Genomic DNA, 27,907 nt, shown 5'->3' with positions numbered 1-27,907 from the left:
GGTACGCTGGCCTGGTAAAAAAATGGAGGCAGTGTGAACTAAAATGTTGGCTTCAGTTCTCGAATCAATGTAGGCAGATAATATTTTAAGAGGTACAGCGACTGTTAGTTGCAAAAACTTATAGCATATTCCATATACAGGATGTCCACCACAACCGACCAAGTTTCGGGGTTTCTCAACGTGATACTCTCATTACAGATGACATTGTAAGTCGTTACAAAACGCTGGATGCAGGCCGGTTCCCATAAGTCTTATAGGAAATTTATGAGCGAGACCCACGTTCAGCAGTGGACGTGGGCTTCGCTCATGAATTTACGGCTAAAATAATTATTATAATGACATAATCATTTAAAAATACACATATATGAATATGAGTACAAAAAACATATTTAAATCGTAATTCGAAGACGAGACGCTAGGTGGCGCAATAATTTCACGATAGGCAACTTAATTCTAACTAAAATTAACATGTGTAGTGTAACAACAAGGAGTTAAGCATATTTATATATTACATTAAATCTAGACAGGCGGAACCAAATTAATGTACAATATCAATTGGAAAAGCAATAGAACATTCTAGAAATATTTCAATAAAACATTCTAGAAATATTTCAATAAAATATTTTAGAAATATTCGCATAAAACATTCTGGAAATATTTTAATAGAACATTCTTGACATATTTTAATAGAACATTCTAGAAACGTTTTTGATAGAATATTCTAGAAATATAGAAACACACAACTACATGAACTGCTACAGAATTGATGCTTGCACTGCAGGCTCAAAATCAGTGTGAAGTACTGATGTGCTTTACAATAACTTAATTTATTCCGAAGTTTAAGAATGTTTATAAATTGTAATTGATTTATCATAAAACATTACAAACTTAGTTTAGTTGTTTTTATAAGACTTTGCTCATTTATTTTACAGAGAACATTATAATCAATGTCTAAAAATTTTGTTTTGCCAGTGATGACATAAGGATCCTAGACTTGGTCGCTTACAATAGCCCTTGAAGGCTCAAGGTCACCCAGATAGCAACGGGCAACGGAGAGGGATTTGCTCAGAGTTTAGCTGCGGAGGCAAATCAATAATAAGTAGATCCGCAGAAGAACCAAGGTAACCCAACGTAGCTTAAAGAATTACTAGTCTGAAGTGACAGTGGGCAGGGCGTATCGCTCAAGGCCTATGCCTCTCAGTGGGCGTCTATATACTCTCTTTCTCTAACTCTGTTGTTTTGGACTAATTAGGTCCATATGAATGTGCATTGTGCAATTTATGACCAAAAATTTTTACCTGCAAAATACGAAGGTAAAAGTTTTGTTAATTTCACATACTTTTGTTTAATACAATTACCCTTATCATAATACATGAATTACCTTTTGTATTATTTCGCGTTAGAATATGTTTTAAGCGGGGTGTCCCATAAATCAACGTCAAAGAGCGGTACTAACACCATAAAAACATTTTATTTTTCATTTTGGTAGGTTAAAGTTGTGTATCATATTTATTCCAATCGATTCAACGTTGACATTTGGAACATCCTGTATACAGATGATCATTAAAATTTTAAGGTCTCTGTGATTACCTGTATTATAGTTATAAGTAAGTAATGTATACAATTATATCTAAATAAAAAACTATACATTTTTTGTTACAATATAGTCCCTGTACGAACTATTACACCTAACACGAAACATGGATTCAAATATGAATATATTACAAATTAATTACACATGTTCTTATATCTGCAATAGATTACTTGTATTGGAAAGAAGAAATTTGGATCATATCCAACATTTCCACTATACATACAGATAAAGTTAAACAAACACTAACTTTTTTACATATTTATTACAAAATATGGCCATTTTTAATAAATAAACCTAAGAACTGATTATATGATAGACATTTACTTCACAATACACCAGGCTGCTATACATTTAACATAAGTTGGAGAGAAATATATACTAAAACAATTTTAATAATAGTATAAATAAGTTAAATATTAATTTAAATATTTATAAACCCTAGTTGCGATTGTCTTCGAAATGTGCATTTTCATATGTTTTCACTATTGTTTAATTTCATGTTTATCCACATAAACAATTGTTTCTACAACAAATAGAGTATTTCACTAAAGTCAACGCCATTTTAGTGTGTATATTCACTCACACCATAACATTTCAACAAATCACCCTTTTTATTTTCTGTGTTTAATAAATAGTTTTTTTAATGGTTAGTAATTTTTTAACTCGTTCGCAATATATTTTTTGTATTTATCACCACATAACATATTATTCACTATTAACCACTGAGGCTTTAAAGTTTCATAGTGAAGACCACAAACCGGAGACACTAACAATATGATCAGATAACAGAGTCCTCTGTCTGGCCAGTTGATGTCCTGAGATTGAAATGATGGTGATGAACAATGTAATCACGAATTTGATCAGCTAATTTGGCGTTGGCGGCTTCTACTCGCAGCTGCAGAATTCCCGCAAGTGGTATTTAGTGCGCGAGCGAGTCTGGCACTTGCAGCGACGGGACTATGCGTCGCTGGCCTCGTCCTAGCTGTCCGCGTGCTCTGTTTCCAGCTTAGCGCCGGGCCGGATCATCACTAGCTTCTCATCACCGTCGCCGGCTGAATGTATTGTCTCTATCGTGAGCATCATCTTGTCGTCGCAGCTATCGTCCCCGGAATCCGAGTACATCGACTGGGTCGACGTCGTCACCTCCTGTGAAACTTTTACATATGAAAATCCTCGAACAAATTAAAAAAATAACATTCATTTATATATGTAAGGTTTGAAAAATCCGTAGCGAATGTAGAAATTGTAACAAAATTAATACTGGTTTGTTTATATGTAACATAATATATCGGAAGATAGCAAGCAACGCCACACACGTTACTGGATTAACATTTTGAAGATGAGTGTCGCTGTCGCCCCGAGTCTTAAGGAACGAAAAGAATGAACGACGCTGCTGCAGATTGACGAAATAGAACGGCCAATACTAACCCACCCATCGTTTAGAGACTCGAGTTGTGTCGATTTCAGCAGGAAGGTACATTCATCTGAATTGTTTATAGGTGGCGATATACACAAGCTAAGACAATAGCTCTTTATTACTGCCGATGTTTAAGGACCGTTCATATAATACATTCGCAATAAAGGAAGCGTCACTGTGTAAAGTGACAAGGTAGAATAGGGGGGAAGGGTGGTATAAGAACACGTGACGATGACCATTAAGATATTTCAATGCTTTCGATACCTGTCTTTCCATTTCGATATTTAAACAATAAATAAATTGTGCATTTGTTTTATTTTAATTTTCGTAATTTATTAATTTATTTAAATTTAGTTGTTATTACAAAATAACTATATTTGTATAATTATCCATTATTTTCAAGGAAGATTGTAGTTTTTGTGACATAATATTTCCAGGAAGAGGGATCGACGAAACTGAAATTTCAGGTGACATATTTTATGACCAAGCCCCAAAGCGACAGAATTAATGTTTGATTTATTATTTGAATTAAATAAACTAACCGTAATCCTGTTCTTGGTGTGTATGCGAACGTGTTTCGCCAGATGGTCAGACCTCATGAAGCGTTTGCTGCATTCAGGACATTCGAAGCGTTTCTCACCGGTGTGAGTGCGCCGGTGCCTTTGCAGTTCGTCCGAACGCGTGAACCTGTTTGAAAACGTTATTTTACTATATGTACAAATATTACTGAAGTTACAAGTAGTTTACTGTTAACACAATGTCTTAGAGGATCTCAGCATTGGAAAGATCACAAGATAATACAAATAAATATGCCATTTTAATCATCATCATAATTTCAGCCGAAGGTCAACATTTACTTTTCTCATGGTCTTATCTTATCACTGCTAGTTTCTGCAACCAAACGTCAACTTTGCAACGGAATTGGCTTTAATCGAGCCAACCAAAATCCTAGAGTGAATCTCAACGGCCTCTTTCATAGTTTTTATTTAATAGCAATTTATTTCTATAATTATATAGCTTAATACAATATATGTACAAAGAGATGCAATATGTTAATACACTCGTACCTTTTGCCACAGAACAGCCAGTTGCAGAGGAAAGGCCTCTCTCCGGAGTGCCATCGTAAATGCGCCCTGAGATGCGATGTCTTCCCGTACACTTTGTTGCAGCCCGGTATGTGGCATACGTGCTGCTTCTTACGATCTACTAACCTGCTGAGAAAAATGATGTTTAGAAACAGAAATAAAATGCTACCGAAACCGCCTTCGCCTTAGAGAAGCGCGGTGAGGTGAGGTGAGTGTCTATAACATTCTTTTTCATTTTTATCACCTTCATCACAGATTGTTTCTACCTTTATCCTTAAAGACTTAAAATTTGATTGAAATATAGACCAAATAGAGGTAAGATAAGAACAGATTTTCTTAAAATTCTACCTGCTAAGGGCTCAAGAGAATGTTTATTAAGTTTGTAAAGAGGGCTGGGGTACAGCAATATCTAGATACCATATGAAATTGCTTGGCAACCTTATTTAACATATACAAGCATGGCACTGTTTACTTTTATCATGTATATTTTTGCTAAATAACATGAGGAAAGAAAATACTCAAAGAAAAGTAATCAAGATTCGATTTTTTTGTCTGTGTCCCACCAGACATCCATCTGTGTCTCTGTTTTTAAGATCACAATTAATATTTCCCATTTTTATTTTTTATTTTCTTGTTCTTTTGTGTCACTATGTTTCCTTTTATTAGTGCTAAGTTACTCCAAGTCCCCTTTTACTTACACTTTACTTACTACAACTACTCAAAGAACTCTTTAAACAACAGTTCCATATTAGACTGCTGTGCAACTAAAACCAACCTAATGGAAATATTTCCAATATATCAATAAAAACTGAAAGCAGTAATAATTCAAGTTCAAATTAGAATCACCCTAAAACACAGAATAAAATCGGTTGCTCTAAATGTACTAAAGACCACAGGATCATAAAAAACAATATTTCATTCATCATTTTAAAAAATTCGTTCCCGATACTTACAGACGCTATGTTGCGGCACACGTTAAACCTTAACAAGGCAATTTTTTGTGCTTTTTACAATTTTTGTATTTTTTTTTGTTCATGTAATTTATTTGTAATGCGGTTGCCGAATTCGCAACTTCGACGGATATATGATATACTCGATTTATAATCACGAAAAATTTCGGTCACGTAGTGTCCAATATAAACATATTTGTGATGGTAATATTTGGCAGTTTTTACTCACTTTTCTCCTTGGTCGCAGTTGGGGCAGGTGCACGCGACTCTCTTCATAAGCCGCTTGCCATGCGTGGGACTAGCTTCCCGCACCTTGTTCTCGCATTCGCTGCCACCACCGCCCGTGCTCACCGTCACCACCTGCCACTTGCCCGGCTCACTGGAGTCCTGCTGGATCTGTTGGCCCGTGAACGTTGTCTCTGTAAATTTAATTTAATGAATTAGTTACCAATACTGCGTAGTTCGAAGTAATTACTGTAAATACTGTATTTAGAATATTGTAAATGTCACCACAAAAATAAATCAAGTTTTAGACGATTTTATATATCTAGGACAAACCGTCCGGCTGGATAACTGCAACTTCTAGAAAGAGATCACTCGCCGAATCTAACTGGAACACTATTAACCAGGAAGCTCCAAAAAATTTTCTTGTCGAAAAGCAGTGTCTAAAGATTAAGGTCTTTGACAAGATGACATGGATCTGAGACATGGTCGCATAAGCAGGCTCTAGGTCACTCGGAGAGAGCTTCGCTGCGAGATCAAATAAAAAATGAGGAGATTCATAAAACAACCAATGTTACCAAAGTACCTCGAACAGTTGTTCTTCTGAAATGGCAGTGGGTGCGACACATCGCTCGTGCAACCGATGTTCATTATGGCCGAAAGGTTCTCGGATGATTAGCAAGAGCCGGTAAACCATCCTGGGAAGCCCCCACTAGGCCTCCCCCTCCACTAGGTAGATGACATAATCAAGTGGCTGGATACTGGCAGCACAAGATCGGTCATCGTGACTATCTTTGGAGGCTGACACGATGATGGAACAACTTGGGTGAACTTCACTCACATTTATTGATGTATTTACTTTTTATTATAGCTATACCATAGTAGCGGAGAAAATACAACTGGCGAATACAAACGTAAAGAGGATAGATTCAGTATATTAAGGGCAATAGGACTATATAAGACAAAAATTAGTCATTCGGCATCTCTCAAGCCACCTTAGCCTGATAAATTAAGCCTGGTCTTGAGTTAATGGTTGGTTGATCACATTACGAACAGTGTAAATAGGCAAGTCAGTTCAGGATGGAGTATGTACCTATAACGGGTTGAGGTTGCGGTTGAGTTTGCTGCTGTTGCATCTGCGCAAGCTGGACGTTCGGCACCACCGCCGGCACCAGCTGCACAGCGCCGCCCAGTCCGCCCACGCCCAGCGTAGGGACCTGCGTAGAATATACTTAGTAAAATATTCAAAGACCACAATAAGCAAAATTACCAAATCCGTCCACCTGTTGACATTTCGCACAAAAACTTTTTACTTCTATTAATAACGATTGAGGAAACCTAGTGAGCGTCTATCAGCTGATATGATGATGATAATGATTTATATAAACATGTTTTTAACAAAAAAAGTCTAGCAATAAAAAAAATAACAAATATTATATTTACTTGTAATAAACTAAATCTTTTACGTCAAATTTCTCATAAAAAAAGTAAATCAAATCAAGATTGATTTCATGATTTATTTTAAAATAAAATACCTATGGCCGTGAAATAGTTTAATAATCAATGCACAGACACAACGCAACAGCAATATAACAGTAGAAAAATAATTTTCGAAATAACAAAAACAAACAAATTTTCAAATATAAATTATATGTCGTTCACATAAAGTAGACATTGCCATAAAACTGTAAAGCACTTTTTTACAAATATATAATAATTAATTGTAACACTCACTTTAAAGTTTACAAGTAGAGAATAAATTATTGGGTGTTGTGGAATAAATTAAAATATTTACGTTTTAACTCTTGTAATATTAGAGAAACATAAAGTAACAATAAACGAACTGTTTAATTGTAAATCATATATAAGGAGATATCAAAACTGGAGAAGACTCATTTAAAGAAAATACCGAGCATTTTACGGAATACTTTAAATACATAAAAATAAATGTTTAATTTTAATAATAAACATATCGATACACATAGTTAAGTTAATATACGTTATAGTAACATAAGTTATTTATCATTTTATTAAATATTAAAACAATCATTGGTCATACATACATAATAATTATAATACAAGAAAAATAATTAGTTAGAAAAAATTAAAAAAAAAAACTATCAGTCAGGGAGTTTGTGAATAGGTCTTTACATGTCCTTGCCATAACATTGCGCGGTGTAATTTAACATAAACTTGGTTGCAATGTAATTCGTAATCATATTTTTTCTGCGAGTAATAAAAATTCACGATGCCTAACCCTTCACACGTTAAAGTTATTAAACATATATGTGTATATATACAGAGCTAATTATTTGCTTACGTACGATGTCTTTAGCTGTTTTTTGTGTGGACTTCACAGTCGCAGCCGGCGAGCGCAACTTCCGAGAAACATTTTTACGTCGCATCGCGACAAACTCCCGACGTCTATATTACTCAGTTACAGTTAATTATTACCTCTTTCCGCGTATACAAACTTTTTGAACCGTTGGAAATATTAAAATTAAAAATTTAAACTGTTAAACTTTGTAAACATGTCGCAGAGGACATGTGACGAATTATTTTGTTAGAATATTTTTAATAATAATTCTCTCGTGCAAGCAAATGAGCGTCTTACGTCACATAACACAAGGAATAACGGCTACAACACATAAAGCACACGTTTATTTTATTACCACGTGGATCAATGACTGCTTCAACTTGGTTGGTCGGTAGAAGCGCTAGGTTTGCTCGAGATTATATAGTTTTCTACAAGCACTAGCTAGATGGCGTTTTATTGAGATTTTAAAGTGAAAGACAATTTTCTTTACAAATTTAAATAAAGTCAAAACAAATGATATATAAAACTGAAACATGCATCATTTATAAAATTCGCGTCGTTCTAAATATAACATTGATGCTAATATACTTTTTTTAATTAACTTTAACTTAATTACTTGCCGTCGTAAATGCGGTTTTTAACTCAATAATAATAATAATACATGGCCATCATCAGAATACTGTAATTAGTACATTAACGCAATTGTTAATGTAAATGCATTATATATAATTGATTTGTAAATTTTAATTACAGAATCCGGCATTTAATTTATGTAAAACTTTTATTAACGCTGTATATATAGACATTCCGATGTGCCAAGTAAAATGCCTGGCACTAATTTGTCAGCAAAGAGATTTAAAGCTTTTGCATCGACTTCCAAACACACTGTATTACGTAGCACTCAAACTTGAAACATTTATCTAATTTTTCTATTGGAATGCAATAGGCCAATACAGATAATATAAAAACTGTAGCAACAGAAACAAAAATTAATTGAAATATGTAGCAATCCGTTAATTTAAAACGGTTTTTTATTATTACGTGATTTATTATTTCTGGAACTTTGTGTTAGTGAGTAGCGATGAACAGTTACAACATTGATTTTCACCCCTAATTTCAAATTATATATTTAAGTATATTGAATCGAATTTTGACACAAATTTATAGATGAATTGTTTTCGTTTTATAAATACCTATGTAATAAAGATTTCATGTTCAAATGTTTAGCGTTTTTTCATGTTACACGATTTTTAAGACTTGTTAAAAATATCCATTTTACTATATAATAAAACGACAAACACATGATAAATACAAAAAAATTAAATGAACCCGCAATTTCGAAATTTCATCTTCAAAAAGTTAACAAAACTTTCATGTGACTATATGTACACTATAAAAAAGTTCTAAAAGATATCTTAGACCTTTCTTTTCTTAGCTTTAAAACTAAAATTAAATGTTATTAAATAAATCTAATTATGGCCTTCAAGAGTTTCTAATTGATCAAAATTGGATTTTGTTTTGTTAACTCATTTACCAGGTTGAAAATAAGTAACTGTTAAATTTCTGACAGATTCTTCTCAGCAGATGAGCATTACGAGCCGGTGGTAGCTTATGACTCTTACTTTTAATTCGTAGAAATTCAAGACCTTATCCCACCACCCTTGTTGCTCTAAAGGATGAATAGGAACCACCCACTACCACCCTTATACTGTGGAGTTTCCTTGGAGCTGTACCAAGCGTTACGACCCGACTTTTCTGTTCCACTTAGCCCGAGTATGAAACGATCTACCGCCTTCCTTATTTTCCGACAATTGTAACCCATGTCTCTTTAGGATCAGGGTGAATAGGTACGTACTAATTCTACTCTCTTCATTTTCGAACAAACCGCATTTCATCGGACAAGTTGGTAGTCAAACGCAGACATCAAAACGTTAAAAAGACGATTTATAATGTTTAAATAATCGACAATTCAAAACCGAATTTAAATACCTGCTTGAATAAAAAATTTACCTTTTCATACGTATTTTACACGATTTTTGCACGCTTTTCTAAGAAATATTTTTACCGCATAAAAATGGAGTTGAGTGTACATATCTAGATAAAATAATATAATCATTTATTATACACTACAATGACACACACAATTATATAAATAAAACGGAAGACAACAACCAGATCCCAAAACAGAATATGACATAAATAAACGTTTATTATTAGTAACAATATTTTAGAAGCAGTGTGAAATGGGTCATGGTTTAGTGACAAGAATCACTCAATGGGATCAGAATACCGCCACCGACAGATCAGCGGAAAGAGCAGTGTGTAGGTGCGCCTATTCCAGTGTCGTGTAATTAGGTGTGCCTATTCGGGTAAATAATTATAAATGAAATAATTGTGTTTTTATTCACACACTTTATTATTACAGCATCGACCTCTGTGTACCATAATACCACACATCGATCGCCAATTAGCCGCCAAGCGTGGTTATGGTATATCCCCCCCCCCCCATTGTATATTTGAAAAAAACCTACGCCTTACAGTGCAACAACATTATTCCTTGGTGTAAAATAAATTTATTTTGGTACATGTCTTTAAATAAACGACACAATTTACTTCCGACATTAATAAGGGCTTAGAATATATATTACATTGGACGAATTATATATCACATACAGGGTGATCGAAGTTGTAGTGTAACCTTCGTATCCTATCTTCATTTTAACAGCCAACTAATCTCTAGTTGGTTGTAAAATTCGAGCTGTAATGGGAGTGTAAGGGTTGAAACTAATGAAACGTAAATTACGCGTAAAACACCGTAGTAGTGTGTGTTTTAGTATTGAATATCTATTATCAGAGTTAATGTTTTTTAAATACTTGAAACGTTTCTCTATCGTTACCTGGACGACGTTGCGAACGTTGTTGGGCGCCGGTATGACGGTGAGCTGTTGTCCTGTGCTCGTCAGTATCTGCGGTTGCTGTTGCATACCGCTAGAGTCCGCTTGCATCGGGTTCGAAACCGCCTTTGCGTCCGAGCAGCGATTGGATAAATATATATATAATTATAATACTAGCTTTATATACATGTACTACAGACATATTACTATATAAATATTATTGACATAAATAAAATCTTTTTTTTTATTTTGTCAAAAAAATTCTCTCATAAAATAAATAAAGCATAAATAAATATATTTAAAACTTCTAAATACAGTTCAATTTAAATATAGAAATGACAGATTAAATAATTTATAAAATTTATTAATAAAGATATCTACATATAAAACAAATGTCATATAGTCAAGTGAATAGAATGTGTCTACCCTTGTTATTACCTGAAGCGTGATGGTAGTGGGTGTCTGGGCAGCGCTGACCGTCGCCTGGTTCCCACCGTTGGACTGCACCAAACCAAACCCAGCTTTGTATTTACAACTACTACCGCCCTACCGATTCATACACAACATGCTTAAATATATTTTTTTTTGAATTATAATTAATAATATATTAAATCATGATGTGATTTATATCTTATAAATGAAAACAGATATATGTAAAACAATTATATATTTAGATGAAAGCAAATAGATGAGCAACCTATATGTTAAGTTAGCCAATAAATTTAAATATGACGAAATTGCTGTTATGTCGTAAGCATAAAGATGTGTTTACACGTGAATAAAAAATATGATATGATATTGGTGACTTTGTTAAGTATATGTATGCTGTTACTTTTTTTTAATTTAAAAAAATAAATATTCACAGTATTAAAGATTTTAAATTATGGTTTTAGAAGTTAGAAAAGATTAGATTAAGAAAAAAGATAAAAGGTGGGCAATTATGTTATTCACTTTGTAAACTCCTGAATCCTCACTGAAACGTGACCCTCACCGCATAAACTTGCAAAATAATTTGGTAGCAGTTTATGTTTATTTGTTATTGCTAAATAATTTATATATACATTATTTATATTTAAAAAATCATTATTATTTCTTTATATCGATATTTTACAGAACTTGTAATAAAATTAGATTGTGTATTGACTTCAGTATTTGTGATTGTTAGGTTAAACCTTATCCTTGTTTAGAGTAGATTAGAACGTTTATAAATTCATATGATTTTTTTAATGCTACCGAAACCGCTGTACTGCACCTTAGGAACGCACAGCGAGGTTGACGTCGGCCAAAAATAGAGCATCAGTACCGCAGTGAGCATTGACGAAGGACTTACGGTACAGATCGACCGAAACTGCCCCCTGCCTCCCACTGCGCGCGTAGCTAAAGCGCGGTACAGCGGTTTCGGTTGCATTTTACTTTGATTTACAGGGTTGTTCTTTAATTATTTGTTAATACCATCCGATTTATTTTCATATATACACGTTTTGGCGTTTAATTGACACATAAACCTACAGTTAAGATGAATATCTTTCTAATTGTATAATGCAACATGAAACAATGATTAGTTAGTTAGTATCTTCAATTATATTAAACAAAGCTTCAATGTATAATTAATAATATTTTATTACCTGTACATTGCCCAATGATGCAATTTGAATCTGCTGTATCTGTCCAGACGGGGTGAGTACATTTGCGACTTGAGGCTGAGCTTGCATCTACGAAAACATTAAAAATTCTTCATTCATCATTATAAGGTGATCATCATCTCTGGTAAGCTTTGCTGAGCACTTTCGAATAATTAAGGCAATAATATACTAAACACATAAATATGTATTCTATGTATACTACTACTTGAGCAGTGGAAGCTCAGTGGTAGAGGATTCAGGCATGTGATCGCAGGTCGCAGGTTTCGATTCCCGGGATACAATCTTATATAATTCACACCATGCATTAATTATATAGGATTGCCACTGTTTATAAGTTTCCAGAGGATCGGCAGCAGCGTCTTCTGCGTACCATAATACCGCACCGCGATCGCCAGTCTGCCTACCGAGCGTGCCGCTTATGGTATATCTCCGTATAGATATCTTTGCAGGAGGCCTATTCCCTGCAGTGGGTCTATAAGCTGAAACCACAATATTGACTATTTCCAGGTTTAGAACGTTGGTTCTAACTAAGAAAGGGACTGATATATAGCTACTTCCGCTGTGCAGCAGTAGTCGTGCAATGAAGTGCACGGCCCGCTGATAAATGCGCTTGCAGTAAACAATGCGAAACACAGCTACCGCCATTAATTCACTCTACACGTGTTTTACCCCTCCACAGGGCATCCTCAGGAGATGTTACATCGACCAGTGCCAAAGACCGAGTGTTATTTTATTAGTTTTTATTTTATGAATCGTCTATTTGTAAACTGAAAATCAATATATTAATCCCAAGCATATTTATCTCCTATACATACATGAGATCTGAAATTTTTCGCGGGTAAATTTCAAATTGCTTCAACATAATATGTTTTATTATGTTCAACAATAACATATAACGTTTTGTGCCGTATAAAGCATTTACAACAATGCTGTTTTTGTTAAGCTTGTTGAGGATTTTGATTTCATTATATATCAAAGTTATGTAAGACAATTCTATATCACACATACGTTATTTATGAATTTTAGCTTTTTAATTACATGATTCGCATATTTATTTAATTTTTAAATACACTAGAACCTTATTTTCAATAATATATTTATTTTCATATAAGTACCTGTTGTAGCTGCGGTATGATCTGCAGGTGGTGTGGCGCGTGCACTGGCACGTGTACAGTGTGGTATACGGTATGTCCGTTGCCAACGCTCACGGGAACCTGCACTGGCACCATGCCCACACCACCAACTCCACCGACACCACCTCGAACTGCTACACCGCCACCTGATTAAGACAACGCGGTAATTTAGAAAAAAAAAACTTTTTCAATTTTTAATAAAAATAAACTAAAACATATATACAAAGAAGATATATTTACAAAATAAGAATGAGAAAGTTAAGTAGTCCGTAGTCCATCAGATTTGTGGATTTATTTATCCAATTCATTCGTAATATATTCCAGTTTACACAAGATTTTACCTTCAACGTTTAAGAGTAATCGTGTCTCCAATTTGTAATTAATATCTATTACTCCTAGGTATGTAACCATAAAATTGTACACTCTTTTTTAAATTTTTATGTTCGTAAATATAAAGTTAACATTTAAATTCTTAATTATAGAATGACGTTAAATGTATTTCGTTATTTACCCCTTTCTAAATGCATACATTTTTAAGTAGAATTATTTTAATCTGCCATAATAAAAGATAACTGTGATCCCGGAACTGTGTTTAAACAGGTAATAATAGGTAGTTATTCTTAATATACAATCGTATTGCAATATACCTGGAACATACAACAAACATATTCAATTTATTCTATATTAAGTTTGGCTTTCTAATTTTAAATTTATAACTCTGTTTTCGTTTATATTGGGTTTAGATTATATTTAACTTTTTGTTGAAGATGACGACATAGTTTAAAAGAGTCTAAGGACGATAATTTAATAAATATTTATATGAGATTTGTTTCGAATTTTGTTTTCAAATCACATCCCACATATATATGAACATTATTTGATTTAAAGTGTAATATATTCAGTGTAAAAGAATTATAATAAAACATAATTTAAACTATTGTCACAATATATCATAAACTTATCAGCTTATAGACGGTCTTGCATTGCCCGTATCTCATTAACTATATCGTCAATTCAATTTAGCAGCGACGGTGAGTAGAAACAAAATAATTTCATATAATTTCTTAAAAACAATTGTATTGTTTGATATTGTTCGAATGCCGATGCTAATATAAGAGCTAAAAAAACAATGTTAATATTAAAATTAAACTAAAACACTTTTAAAAGTATCAAATTCTAAAAATTAATGAAAACCATGACAATTATGAAATGAATGACGTGCGAAATAAAATATAAATAGCATGAAGTCGTGACGAAAGAAGCAACGGGAAAGCTAAAAGTGAAAGATACGTCAGAACGGAGAACAACCTTTGACTTTACACCCAGGCAAGTGAAGTCAAGACTATGTTGTAATAAGCTAAACGTTTTTCTAAATATATGAAATATAATTTTATTTTGGTTAAATAAAAAAAAGAAAATTACAAAATAAATCTTAGATAAATACATTAACATTTGAAATCAATCAAATTTTTATAAATGTAAGACATCCATATCACATAGATATCCCAAAGCGTATTTTGAATATGTCTAAAAATTGCTATTAAAACTGTATAAATTAAAGACTTGTAAAAAAAATATAAAAAATATATTTTGTAACTACTTTTTGGAATATTTCAAAATTATACCATTTAATTTTTTTCCACACCCGTCATGATTTTAGAAAATTAGTTTCGATTTTTTTTCTCACTTCAGGGTGCCCCTTAAAAAGAAGTGACAAAAGGCCTACTCCGAAGTACCTTTTAACTTGTAAAATATAACAATAATGGTAATAAAAATTCGTTTAATTTATGAGTTAAATTCGGGTAAATAAGTCGATATAAAAATAGGTTATTATAAATGAATTATGTTTAAGGAATGTAACAAAGAATTGTCTCCGTCCGTTCTGAAGATGAGCCTAAATACCAACCTTGTGCAGACGGACTCGTGGGTTCTTTGGTTTCCTTGGGGCCACCACTCTTGTCGGCGCTGGGCAGTGGCGAGCCAGTGATTGAGATGGGCTGGCTCGTCGGAATCTGAATGCCGCCGGGAATGGAAAAGTTCGCCGGGATCGTGATCATCGGTTGGTTCCCGGTGAGGGCGCTCAATGGAATGGATAGGTTAGAGCCCGGTATTGTGACGGTCGCTTGTTGCTCTGTTAGCGGTCAAGGTGGGGGGGATGCGGAAAAACAAAGATTAGTATGACAGAAGTACGTTAGAAGCCGATGAGGGGCGTGCAAGGGAGTGGCCGTGTATGAATTACATTTTCTACATAAACATATATATTTATAAGCATTTTCTTCTGTGTTTTACTCAAACAGTTTAAAAGTTAAAATAAAAAAAAAAGTTAATTGAAATGCATCTTATACATCTGGCTTTCGAGATAAATAAAAACCAACTCTTAATGAGTCACCATATTCAAGTGAGGAAAAGTTTTAAAACCAGTTTACCACATAAAAGTTATTATAAGAGTACAAAGGCTTATGTTTATTAATATCGTAATGCTTTTATTATTTCGTAAGGTTTTAAATTATTTTCCACGTTCTTATACACTTTTTACTTGCATCGCGAAAAGTATTGGTTCTTATTTCATTTTCTTTTGCGTATTTTTCTTTACCGTACTTATGCGGAACACAAAAACAGTGTTCGAGTGTAAATATAACACACGAGAAACACATCAAATCGGATTTCATTATAAAAAAAAATACTGAATTTGTTCAAATAAACTATTTTCACAATCTATTTCATACACAGCCATTAACTTGATATGTACAGAGAAATGATAAGGTAAAACGCATGCTGAATGATTCTAATGTTTTAAATGATAGACAGAAAAACTTGTCAATTTGTTTTTAACTGAATTAGTGAAAGCGAAGCGTGTGAACGGAAAGTAAATCCCAAAGCAATCCCGAAAAGCTAAGTGAGAAATTGAAAGACCCTAATCTTTTCATTTGTTCGTGTAGTTTTAACAAAACCTATAGAAGAGGTTGGCTTGTTACAATTTAATATTACCCACATTAATTTTAATTATAAAACTTTATAATTAGCTTTAAAATAAAAATATATATTAAAAATTATAATTCAAACAAACCTCTTTGTTCTTCTTATTTAAATAGACCAGTGGTCCTCAAACCCCGAGCATATGATACTGGGTCACATAAAACATTAATTTTTATTTTCAATTTATATTTCACTTGAAATACGCTAGCTAAAAGACATAGTTAGTCATAAATATTCTATTTAACATTTTTTTGAAGCAATTTGCTTTTTTCTTCGAAAAATAATGACTTGCCGATATAGCAATTCCGTTGGTATTTTCAGATATAATCATGACTAAATGTTTATAATCTCAACGCGGGTTAATCTGTACTGCAGTACGTAGCTGAGTAAGAGTTCCCATTATTGGTAGTCTAATAATATCTTGCTTGGAATAATTTTAAGCGAAGACAACAATAAAAATCTTCTGTCTTTTCATTCATATAAATAGAAGTTTGAGAACCACTGCCATAAATGTGCATAAAAACAGCAATACTTACCAGCAGGCAAGTGCATGACATTCTGAAGGAACCCGGCTGGCAGCACTGGGGTCCTGACTAGCTGACCATTCACAAGGCTAACTTGTCCCATCCCAGAGAAATTCTGCAAAGAAATTCAAAACAATTCAATGTAACCAATCGCAATGTTCACGATCTGCGCAGTGACCTAAATAAATAGCCAGCATTTTAAATAAATAAAACCACTTTGAAGTCATTTATTCACATTATTCGAATTCATATTTAGATGTTTTTTAAAATACAATAGAATCTACATCTATTCGAAATTTAAGCAAGTGATCACATCAGTGACCTTGGCCGTCAGTATTCTATGGAGGCATATGTCCAACACAACACTTTTGGCTTATTTATTTTCAGAAAAAAATATAAAACCCTAAGAGGGTAGGTGGAATATTTCTAAAATGAAAAAAAACATTGTCCCTTAATGATATTGTATGAAAATAATAAACACAATAACTTGTTCTAATATAGGATATTAATATTACATTACATATTTGAAGATAAAGTTTTTTCTTAGAAATTATAGAGACGGCTTTAACAAGTTACTAATAGATTTTTATGCCATCTTGCAACATTTTTAATGCAAAAGTGTTTTCCATAATAAGCCAACACTTTATCTTTAGTATTGCAATAAGACTACCAATCATGATTCTCTATTGTTTATGTAATATTTCAATATTATATTTAAAAGATGTAAAATAAAGTTAAAAAAATATATGTATTAAAAGGTTTAACATCTGAACGTAATATTATGGAAACAAAATATAAATAAATACTGACTTGTGCATGTTGTGCGGGAATGAACAGCGCTTCCTGTCCGTCCACGGTGACGGCCTGCATGGGAGCTACTCCCCCAACTCCTCCCACAAGGCAACCGCCATAAACACCTCCAGCTTGTTGCTATAACACAAATTATTAAAATAAAAAATCATTCATATGCAATTTACCATATTATTACTATGCTTATTAATAAAGCATGCTAATTTATTTTTACAGGATGATTGATTATTGGTGTGAAATGTTTAAAGGAGTGAAACTAACACTATCGAAAAATCGAAATAATAAATAGCGTAATGATAATATAGGAAAAAAACACGTTTTTAAAAATTCTATTACTGCATATTAAAATAAAGTATTTATATCTGCAGACTTTGTACTGCAAAAAGTTTTAAGCCTTATTCCAGAGCTATCACTTTAAAGAGTAATTGGAAATCGGTATCGAAGCTTTTACACCTAAAGCCAATCATACTGTATTAATAAAAATTATCGCCAAATGTCCTATTGAGCGCAAAATTCGTGTACAACTTGTCCAACGCAGTCATTTTTTTTCCTATTTTTATTAAAACACAAAGGTTCTCACAGAGAAAAGTAATGTACAAATTTTACCAGTGTTCTTTATATAAACCACAGAGTAAATTAAAACAGTTATCTCTGAATATAAAACATTTGATGACCATCAAAACTATTATAATAAAGCATTGTTAAATTAAAATATAATTATGTTATTACTGAACTCTTACAATTTATGAAATAAGAATATCTTTAGTTACAATTGAAACATTAAAATTAATTAATTACTATGATATGTGTTTTATTTATAAATTTTTGACATTAAACGTGTCATTGATCCATCTAGTGGTATTCTATCTAAACCGCGTCCCAGGTGAATACAATCATCTATAATTTCGAGCGTAACACCTCCGACAACTACTAAAACTTTCTAATACCAAGAAATCCCTTTCAATGTTACGAAATCAAATTAAAATATAGCAATTTATATAGTATTTTTTTATTTAATATTCGTTATTGCACACGTAAGGATACTTTTAATAAGTTTCACTTTAATGTACAAAAAATTACAAAGTGCGGTCTTATCACACAAGGCAATCTCTTACAAAACAATATACAAAAACTATAGTATAGAAAAGGTAAAAGTACTAATAATGGGTTGTTTACGTGTACAATAAATACATATTTACAAACCAACGAACATTAACATACATACTTAAACATACACACATATGTAAACAACATATATATTTATAAAAAATGAGGTATAATACGTATTATAAATATAATACAATAATAAATAAAAACATCTAACGGATTAAGATCGCCCTTCCCTCAGAAAAAAACAGAGGATGAAATAAAATGAATTAACAGATAGATAATAGTATCTACATGTGTTTAAATATTCTTTGAAAAAAAAATAAACCCTCTGCTATTCTCGTAATGCATTGGCCTTAAAAGTATGTCATAACATAGAGAATATTATAAAAACAATGATAACCAATACATAAATCAAAACAAACTCATAAAGATTAAAACCGAAACATCGTCGTTTTCCATGCAACAATTTTTCTATATGCCACCGAAACCTTTGTACCGCGCCTTAGGTATATAAACAGCGAGGTGAAGAGGGGGGTATCAAGCACTTCGTACGGTTTTCAACTCTCACCGCGGCGGTGCTCATGCTTTATATCCGCGATCCCCATCTCGCCGCAATTACCTAAGGTGCGGTATAGCGGTTTTGGTAGCACTACAGTTTAGGAGTAGAGAAAAGTAAACCACATGAAAGATTCACGTGGAATGTTTGTATATGTCAAATATATACAACCGCGAGAATAATATCTTGGAATGTGTTCGGAGTAGCTTAGAGCATAAGCTATGATACTTTTATTTTCATCTGTTGTTATGTCTATAGTCTGTCAACAAGACGATTATTTCAGCTTCGGAACTCGCAGGTTACCAAGCGGGCGATAAAAACGCATTACGGTTGTCATTAATAATTAACAATTTTGCATTAAATGAAGATGTTAATGTTACCTGTAACAGCTGTGGGTGTATTTGTAACAGCTGTTGCGGTGCATTCTGGTAGGTGGCGCCCTCACCACTGGATACCACACCGCCGCCCAGTAGCGATTGCAGCTGTTGCATAGATATCACCTGCAAACAACACATCAAGTAAATATATATATATATATATACATATATATATATATATATATATATATATATATATATATATATATATATATATATATATATACATATATAACGTGTAAAGACAATACAAAAGAATCAGCTTATCTTAGTAAGCAATCATTAGTCTTATGAGTTTTGTCTATAACGGAGGCGGCTTCAATAAGTTGCCATAATAAAAATTGATAAAAGAAACTGTTTTTAAATTACCAGCATAAACAGACTTACATATTAATTTCACTGTTCCCATTAGCTACCGCATTTTTTTATAATTAAAATTTAATAAAAAAAAACATTGTTTCCCTTATATTATTATGTGTGTTGTATATTTTTTATTATTACACAAAAAATGCTAATTTCCTGTTTGATAAAACCGAAACTTTTATCTTACTTTTTACTTACGCTTTTATTGCACAAATGAATTTGTAACCAGTACCTCGATATATAATTTACTTCTTTTTAATTTCAACCCTTACTTAGGAATAATTGTTCATATGTTGCATGGTGACATCCATAAGCTGGCACACCATCAAACAATTGATTGTCATCCGGCTCACCTGTGGCTGTTGGACCTGGATACCATTCGGTACAGTACTGGCCGCATTCACTATTGCAGCTGACAGTTCATTGCCCTGTAATTAAAGGAAACATTTAAAAAAAAACAGATTAGCAAAAGCGCATAATCAAACAAACCTCTATATATAGAATAATACACTTAATTGCATTTTTAATTCGTAGTGGATTAATGATTTTTAAAATAAAAAAATGTAGATAATTATGACCAATAACAGTACGTATAAATATATATTTATAAATATAAAGATGTTTCAAAAGTGATCACCGAAAGAATCATTCATTATGTAATTAGTATATACTATACGTTAAAAAAATATAAAGACAAATATAGCAAACATCTAAAAGTCAGATTCCATAAATATAAAAACTGACGCTACCTTACAAAGAAATATGCAGTGACATATTTGACAGACAACAACTTGACTTAACAATGTCTTCAAATACAAAGTATAATATACTGTTCTTACTAACAAATAGTATGTGTATTAAAAATTTAATAAAAACTTAATCAATTTCTCTATTTAATACTCAAGAGACCTAAAAATATTATATTCGTAAGTGTAAACCCATCTTAATCACTTGAATAAAGCCTATATTATATATTTTCTGGTAAAAAACCCGATAAAAAATTTCAGGCTGTTGAGTCTTGTAATACATAATTTAGATGCAAACAACCACATCATCATCATCATCATATCTGCCGGGACATCACTGCAAGACATAAGCCTCCCCTGAAGATCGCCTCCCGACCTTAATTATGACCCCAGTCTACCTAGCGAGGGTCCTAGCGACGTTGCAGCAAATATATGTTTACCATTACAATATCATCAACACCTGCTCACTAAACAGTATTGAAAAGTAATTATTATACTGTAGTTATATTAAGGATTCATTAAATCAGTCAACATGTAGCCTCAATGAAATATATATTAAACACCGGCTTTGTTAGAATAAGTACTCAGCAAACTTTAATTAAACTTATTAAGTAAAAACTGTCTAAAATAAAATAAGTAATAAAAGGTCTATATCTCAAATATGGTACCCGATCATAAATATCAGTATATTATATTATTAAATAAATTGGTGTATTAAAAAAAATATTTCAAATGTGCCAAATCAAATGCCGGTCAAAATGATTTTACTATTGACTTACCATCACATGACTACTGTCTCTTATATCATTAGACTAAAATTATAGCATTAAAATTTCTGATATATTTTCTAAATTAATGAGTTTCAATTAGATAAAAATCTCAAGAAATTAATATTAATTATATGCAAAGTTATTAATACGAAATGGAACACATATATGCTCAATATTCATAATACCACCTAGAAAAAACATAATGTCAAAATTATTTCTGCTCATAAACGCCCACTGCAAAGCATAGTCCTGACCCAAAGATATCTATGAGGGGATATACCATAATCCCATGCTTGGCAGGCAGATCTAGAACCGTAGTGTGGTATAATGGTATGCAAAGGACGTTGCTGCCTAGCATCTAGAAACTTGTTCATGAGCAATGGCTTATCGTACATAATTAATGCATAAAGTGTGAAATTTTTCAGGAATTGAACCTCAGTCTCAGTACTCTACTACTGAGTTAGCACAGCTCGAATCAGATGAATAATTTATAATTATATACAGGGATGTCCTATAAATCAAATCAACTCTAAATAAGGACACCGGGCAAGTATTAGCTAAACCGGGGAAAAAAAGTAAAAAAATTGCATTCCAATTTTTAAGACATAAAAATTGTATCAATTTTATGCATGCTATGATATAACATATTACTATCACTAAAGTAATTACTTTTATAAAATATTTTAACTGTCTTATTTCAGTGATTGACCCATTTGCAAAACAGACAAAAATTATACTACAATTATCTTGAAAAATCATCACATATTGTCCAACAATGTATTCAAAATACTATTACATTCAACGGAAATATGTTTTAAAAATATGTTATGCATATTTAAATCATTTTCTGATATTTGCCACTAACAACGCTATCACCTAATTTTTGTTTGACATTTATAGAACACCCTGTATATTAAATGTGGCCCTCACAGACACAACATCGAACGCTTTCATTAAATTAAACCATATAACAAATAGCATAGTTAGTGAATAGTATTAAAAACACAGAACTCGCAGATAAAATATACATTCAAAGAGTTATATCAAAACACAATGCAGATTTAGCAAATATTGCTGTGCAATTTCATACTAGCACATACAGCTTATAACAACCTCAAAGTAAAAAGATATAACCTTTACAAAAGATAGATAGCGATTCTATTTATTCTTATTTTAGTTATATAATGCTGATTAGTAATAGCCCCAACAACAGTGTGAAGTAATAAGTAATGTGCAAGCAGTTTGAAAATGGAAGGTAAGCAAGGATTTATATAAATCCATATAGTAATATATTTAACATCTCCACCATATTTCCTATAGTTAGAAATCTAGCATTATATTATTGTTATGTGTAATAACAATGCATTAACTCACTGTTAAACCCTGAGCTCTAAGTTGCTGCACAACTGCAGTACTAATAACCCTTAATTGAGGTTGTTGTTGTTGTAAATATTGTTGTTGTATTGCAGCAAGAGTTGCTGCATCTCCTTGCACTTGTTGTTGAACTAGTTGAGCCTGTTGGACCTGTTGTTGTTGTGCTTGCTGCTGTTGCTGTTGTTGTTGCGCTTGCTGCTGTTGCTGTTGTTGCTGCTGTTGCTGCTGCTGTTGCTGGACTTGTTGTTGTTGCTGTGCTTGTTGTTGTTGTTGTTGCTGTTGTTGTTGTTGTTGCTGTTGCTGTTGTTGTTGTTGTTGTTGTGGACCTATAATATATCAATCATATCACATATTAGTTACCTTTAAAGTTTTTTTAAAAAATATGACTTTTCAGGACATTGTTTTCTGTGCTAATGTCACAATGATTCTATGCATGCATCATATAGAGGAAAAATGTCTCTAGCGAAATTGTAGCACATTTTTATACAGTTAGAACATAAATAATAATTATAAATATATACATACATAAATAGTCAATATCAAACAAATCTACACAGTTAAAAAGGGAAGTCACAAAGGGACGGTAGCAAAATAAACAGAGCAACTACATGATGATGGGACAAAGGATTTGGGCATAGAAGATATCATACAAGGAGAAAGGATAAAGAGGACAAACAATCTAAATATATGAGAATATATAAGAATATCATAATAAAAGCAAAATAATCTCACTATAATGGTTTTGCTGATCTTTGTCTTGCTGCTGGTCAGGCCCCATATTGGCAGCGCCGAGGCGACTACAGGTAGCTGCCAGGAGTGCTAGTGGAGACTGGTTACCACTTGCCTCCTAGAAGAAATAATTTAAGCCATGTTGTCATATGAGCGCTTGTTCAAATCCATGCAATATTTAAGACTTATATTTCTAAAAATTCATTACTATATGAAAAAATGTCATGAAATAGTCATTTTGTAATCAAAATTTTTGATTTGAAAGTTATTTTTGTAAAATAAGAAATTTTTGTTCCAAAACCTGACCCTGTATTAAATCTTCAAATGTTATTATCTTTCATGCATTTATAACTAAATACTGTTAGATATCTTAAATTTTACTTTTCTTGGTATTAAATCTAAAATTAAAATTGCTTAAGTAAGTCTTATAATAATGCCTTCAAGAGTTTGTAGTTAATTAAAATGTGTGGAACTTGGTTCGTGATTAATTCTAATGGTTGATATTATAATGTACACATAAAAAAGTAACTTTCATTTAGAATGGGTAACTGTTGAGTTCTGTTGGGCTCTTCTCAACAGATCAGCATTCCAAGACAAAAGTAGCTAACTAGTTATAATGTTTACATAATTGATTCAAAGTATATGTAAACGCCTATTTGAATAAAGGTATTTTGAATTTGGAATGCACAATCTGACTCAGACTTGCCACAGTCTTTTAGTGTGTGTTGCTTATGGTTTTACAAACTCATTCTCGTTTAAATTTATAAGCTTAGAGATAGCTTAAGTAACAAGTAATCATTCTCTCCATTAACATTGTGTTTCAACGTAAAAGACTTTGTGTTCTAATTTACATGTCTTATGTTTAGCTCTATACAATAGATCATTTAATGCAAATCATTATTATAAAGCTGCTTTAGTAGACTAGATTGTACCAAACATTCAGAATAATCCCACTTTAATTTCTATGATAAATTAACACAATATTATTTCGGAATTTAAGTGAAATTAAGTAACTAACCGAGTGTATATTTTTAGTCTGCGAAAGTAGTGTACATTTAACCAAATAATAATGTATAACTTTATCTGTTACTCAATTGTACTACTCTTAGAAGCTTCTGTAGACTCATTCTGATAATGTGTATAGTTAGTGGTGTGACAGTGCTTTATTTTAACTCCATTAATTTACATGTTATGTTATACTTCTTGGACGACAGAACCAATGTACTCTATACATTAATGTATGTCTTTTTAAGGTCAGTCAAGTTTACATGTTGGTCAAAATTCAATACCGATAACTCAAATACTTGAATTAGATTTGCTAAACCTTTAAGTTATATTAGAATTTTTCACTCGGGTTACACTCTGTATATGGATTTTATACATCCTTTTCAATATTGCTTTCAGAACAATTAGAGTCTATGATACCATTAATTTTTTTATAGAGAATGTGATTGGAATGTATGTATTCATTAGTGATACAAACTTTTATATGTATATGTAACCATGTGTACCAAGGGATTTTAGTGCTACGCTTTAATTCTCTCCGGACTATCTGACAGAAATATATTGGTAACAAACTATTAATAAATTATGTTTAACCAATTTGTAAAAGGAGAGTTAAATTAGAAATGAAAAGAAGGGTAATTTAAATACAGAATAATGTTAGTAGATAGAGAATTGACAGTAATGGCTGAACTTTAAGTTGATTTTACAGCGGACTTATCATGACAAGCATACCTGTTTGCATGTTATATTTATAACTATTTATTAAATACTATAATTAATATACTAACTAAATGGATTGATATAGAGAGATATAACAATTTCAGAACTGAAGAAATATAAGTAGATCTAAAGCAACATTTTATACTTATCCAGATACCTGAATTAATTCTTTTAAAATTAATATGAATACTAGGATGATAAAAGTAAGAGATATTTGTCTGAATTGGGACTATTTTCTGTATTTTAAACTTTTTATTAATAAAAACTATTTAATTAATAAAAATTAAAGAAAAAAAATTAGTGACATATTAAAATTGTTTCATTTAATTATTACAGGTTGCTTTAAGAATTCTCCAAGATTAATTTAGTTTTTGCGAAATCTGTACTTAAAAGTATTGTGTTATCGTCGATTGTTTTTTCTTTAGTTTATTTCGCGCATATTTTTAAGTCGCTTAACCTATGCTAGGAAGGAGTTTTATGAAAACAAAAGTATTTTTTTTTCTTTTGGTGTTTACAAACCTTTACAGATGTACTTTCACACATTTATGAGACGATTTAGATAATTTAGAAAAAAAAATTACTTTAAAATTTAAGAATGTTAACGAATGTAATATTTATGAACATTTCATAGACAATATCATTGACTCCAAACAAACTATACCTTTTTGGTTGTCATAAAAAAAAATATTTTTTAATGAAATATTCTTAAGATGGATATGTATTTACCAATAATCGGTATTTTAATAAATTAATTTTTTTAATTGAAAATTATCACTTTTGCCATTGCCTAAAATATAAAATATTTGCTCAAATATTTTATAATTATAATCGCTGGTATTAAGTATTGAAAAAGGGAAGAAATGTTAGTCTGAGATGAACAGCACGATTGCTTTACAATATACATGTATGGCTCTTTAACAGTAAATGAAGTTCCAAAGTTACGATTTATTATATAGTTCGGTTAGTTGCAGCAGTTGGGTGTCGACACGCCTTTTCCTAACAAGTGCCGGGAGCCGGGAGTCGTCGCACGCAAGGCCGCCGCCGCCCTTTGATCCACCCACCTTGCATCGCGTGACCGTGATTTTTAAGAACTGCGCTGCATGTGACTAACTAAACTACACGCTTTCTCCTAAGTGTCGAATATCTAATACGTATTCCAAGTTTTGATTTGTGATATTTTGTTACTGCACAGACTGTTTCGGTTCATTGTGCTTGAAAAATCTTTTGAGTCTGTATTTAGACACTACATTTGGACATAAGAACTCAAAATGTTTGCAGATACTTCAAAGTAATACAGAAGTGTGTACTGCTATAAGTGGGTGGGCAAGAGGATCGAAAGAGGCTGTTGATGCTATTTCGGCAAGGGAGTAGCTCGCGACGCGGTCACAACCTCCCGCGTGTGGCCTGCCGGGCCCCACACGGCCGGGGCCGCACTCGCCCCGCCCTCCCCCTGCGTCGGCCGACACGCGAGACCGCTTGCTAGCGTCCAATTCATTACACAATAACACTGCCGTTCACTTTGCACTATTTACCTTGATAATTTTATCCTCACTAATGTATTCCACCTGCACTTTAGTGGACTCAGACGACATCATCTACTTTACACTTGCAAACAATTATTTTCCTTTGTCCACGTACGGAACGAACCATTCTCACGACCGGCCGCCAAACTGCGGCGAGTGAACTGACGATTATCGCCGAACGCGTTCGGAATGTCTCGGAGATCCGCCTCCTATCGCGGTCGTATTAGGAGCAGTTATTTTCTGTTATATCAAGAAACTCAACAGATGAAAGTAAAAAAGTTTATCAGATGAAAACAATTAGGCAAAAAGCGTCTTGTACTTAAGTTATTTCACTCTATAACGTCTAGGAACTTGGGAAAGTTAATATTTAAAGTTGGCGGTCAGTATCTCCGTCTCATTCTACTGGGGACAGGTCTTGATTATTGGTAGGCAGCAGCTGCGCCTCTCTTCTCCTCCCCGTCGCGGGAGCGGCGCCGCCGCCCGATAATAATAATTGAAAGTAGGAAGGACGTAATAATGGGTGTATAACCTCGCGCCCGCGTCCTCCTTGGGCGGGCAAAAAATGCACACATGCCACGACGCTCAGCGTGTCAGGCGCACCCGAACGTGGCCTGTAAACAAACGATAAGGGTACAATTGTGCACTCACAAATCTTTGTTCACATCACTCTCTAGATTACGTCGTTATTTATTCCTGAGAATTTCTTATCGCGTTCGGCTTTTGTTTCGAACGTTCCGTTCGCTTTCGTTTACTGAGACTACCACTTATTTTCGTTTTATAAATTTGGAATAAGCTATCGGGTAACTGTTTTCTCCGAATTGTCGCGCAGCGTATTTTTTTTTATTGCGGCGTACTTTTTGTAACATCGATATAATCGATTCTAACCTAAATAACAATTAAAACAAAAATTTGGATTTTGTTTTAAATTTGCTATATAACTTTATTAGCACTTGTAATAGCACGGAGCGAAAGTGAAAGTTGAGCTACGTTTTGTCAAGCATCAGTCGCATTCGCCCCGAGTCCATTATGCACGAATGAGCAGCCGCCCCGAGAGAGCGTGTGTCCCAGC

General features: G+C 32.8%; 1 protein-coding gene across 6 annotated transcripts; it reads right to left on the bottom strand.

The window, feature by feature from the left end:
• Positions 1 to 695: 695 nt before the first annotated feature.
• LOC137922013 (transcription factor Sp4-like) lies at positions 696 to 26,977 on the bottom strand. Of its 6 annotated transcripts, none has more exons than XM_068764832.1 (17): positions 26,848 to 26,977; positions 23,594 to 23,708; positions 22,862 to 23,187; positions 20,325 to 20,399; positions 19,612 to 19,731; positions 17,566 to 17,685; positions 16,768 to 16,870; positions 15,162 to 15,386; positions 13,238 to 13,401; positions 12,105 to 12,191; positions 10,918 to 10,980; positions 10,483 to 10,605; positions 6,362 to 6,485; positions 5,276 to 5,465; positions 4,079 to 4,225; positions 3,554 to 3,698; positions 696 to 2,740 (listed from the first exon to the last, which is right to left on the bottom strand). In XM_068764832.1, the coding sequence occupies exons 1-17, from the start codon at positions 26,908 to 26,910 to the stop codon at positions 2,573 to 2,575; spliced, it is 2,358 nt and encodes a 785-aa protein (XP_068620933.1). In that variant the 5' UTR covers positions 26,911 to 26,977; the 3' UTR covers positions 696 to 2,572. The 6 variants fall into 6 exon arrangements, with proteins under 6 accessions (XP_068620933.1, XP_068620935.1, XP_068620937.1 ...); XM_068764834.1 differs by having other exon boundaries at positions 4,079 to 4,222; XM_068764836.1 differs by having other exon boundaries at positions 23,012 to 23,187.
• Between the last annotated feature and the right edge of the window lie 930 nt (positions 26,978 to 27,907).

The sequence above is a fragment of the Battus philenor genome, unplaced genomic scaffold (genome assembly GCF_028537555.1).
Source record: "Battus philenor isolate CCGP_79_NKW_IND1 unplaced genomic scaffold, ilBatPhil1.0.hap1 SCAF_2, whole genome shotgun sequence".
NCBI classification, from domain to species: domain Eukaryota; kingdom Metazoa; phylum Arthropoda; class Insecta; order Lepidoptera; family Papilionidae; genus Battus; species Battus philenor.
This window is presented reverse-complemented; position numbering and strand designations above follow the sequence as displayed.

What these genes read in the sequence shown, in the direction of transcription:
- LOC137922013 (XM_068764832.1), bottom strand. Translation starts at nt 26,910, where the DNA reads ATGATGTCGTCTGAGTCCACTAAAGTGCAGGTGGAATACATTAGTGAG. An exon ending in TTAGAGCTCAGGGTTTAACA is followed by an intron (nt 20,400 to 22,861) that starts GTGAGTTAATGC and finishes CTTTAATTACAG; the next exon opens with GGCAATGAACTGTCAGCTGC. An exon ending in ACACCAAGAACAGGATTACG is followed by an intron (nt 2,741 to 3,553) that starts GTTAGTTTATTT and finishes AAAGTTTCACAG; the next exon opens with GAGGTGACGACGTCGACCCA.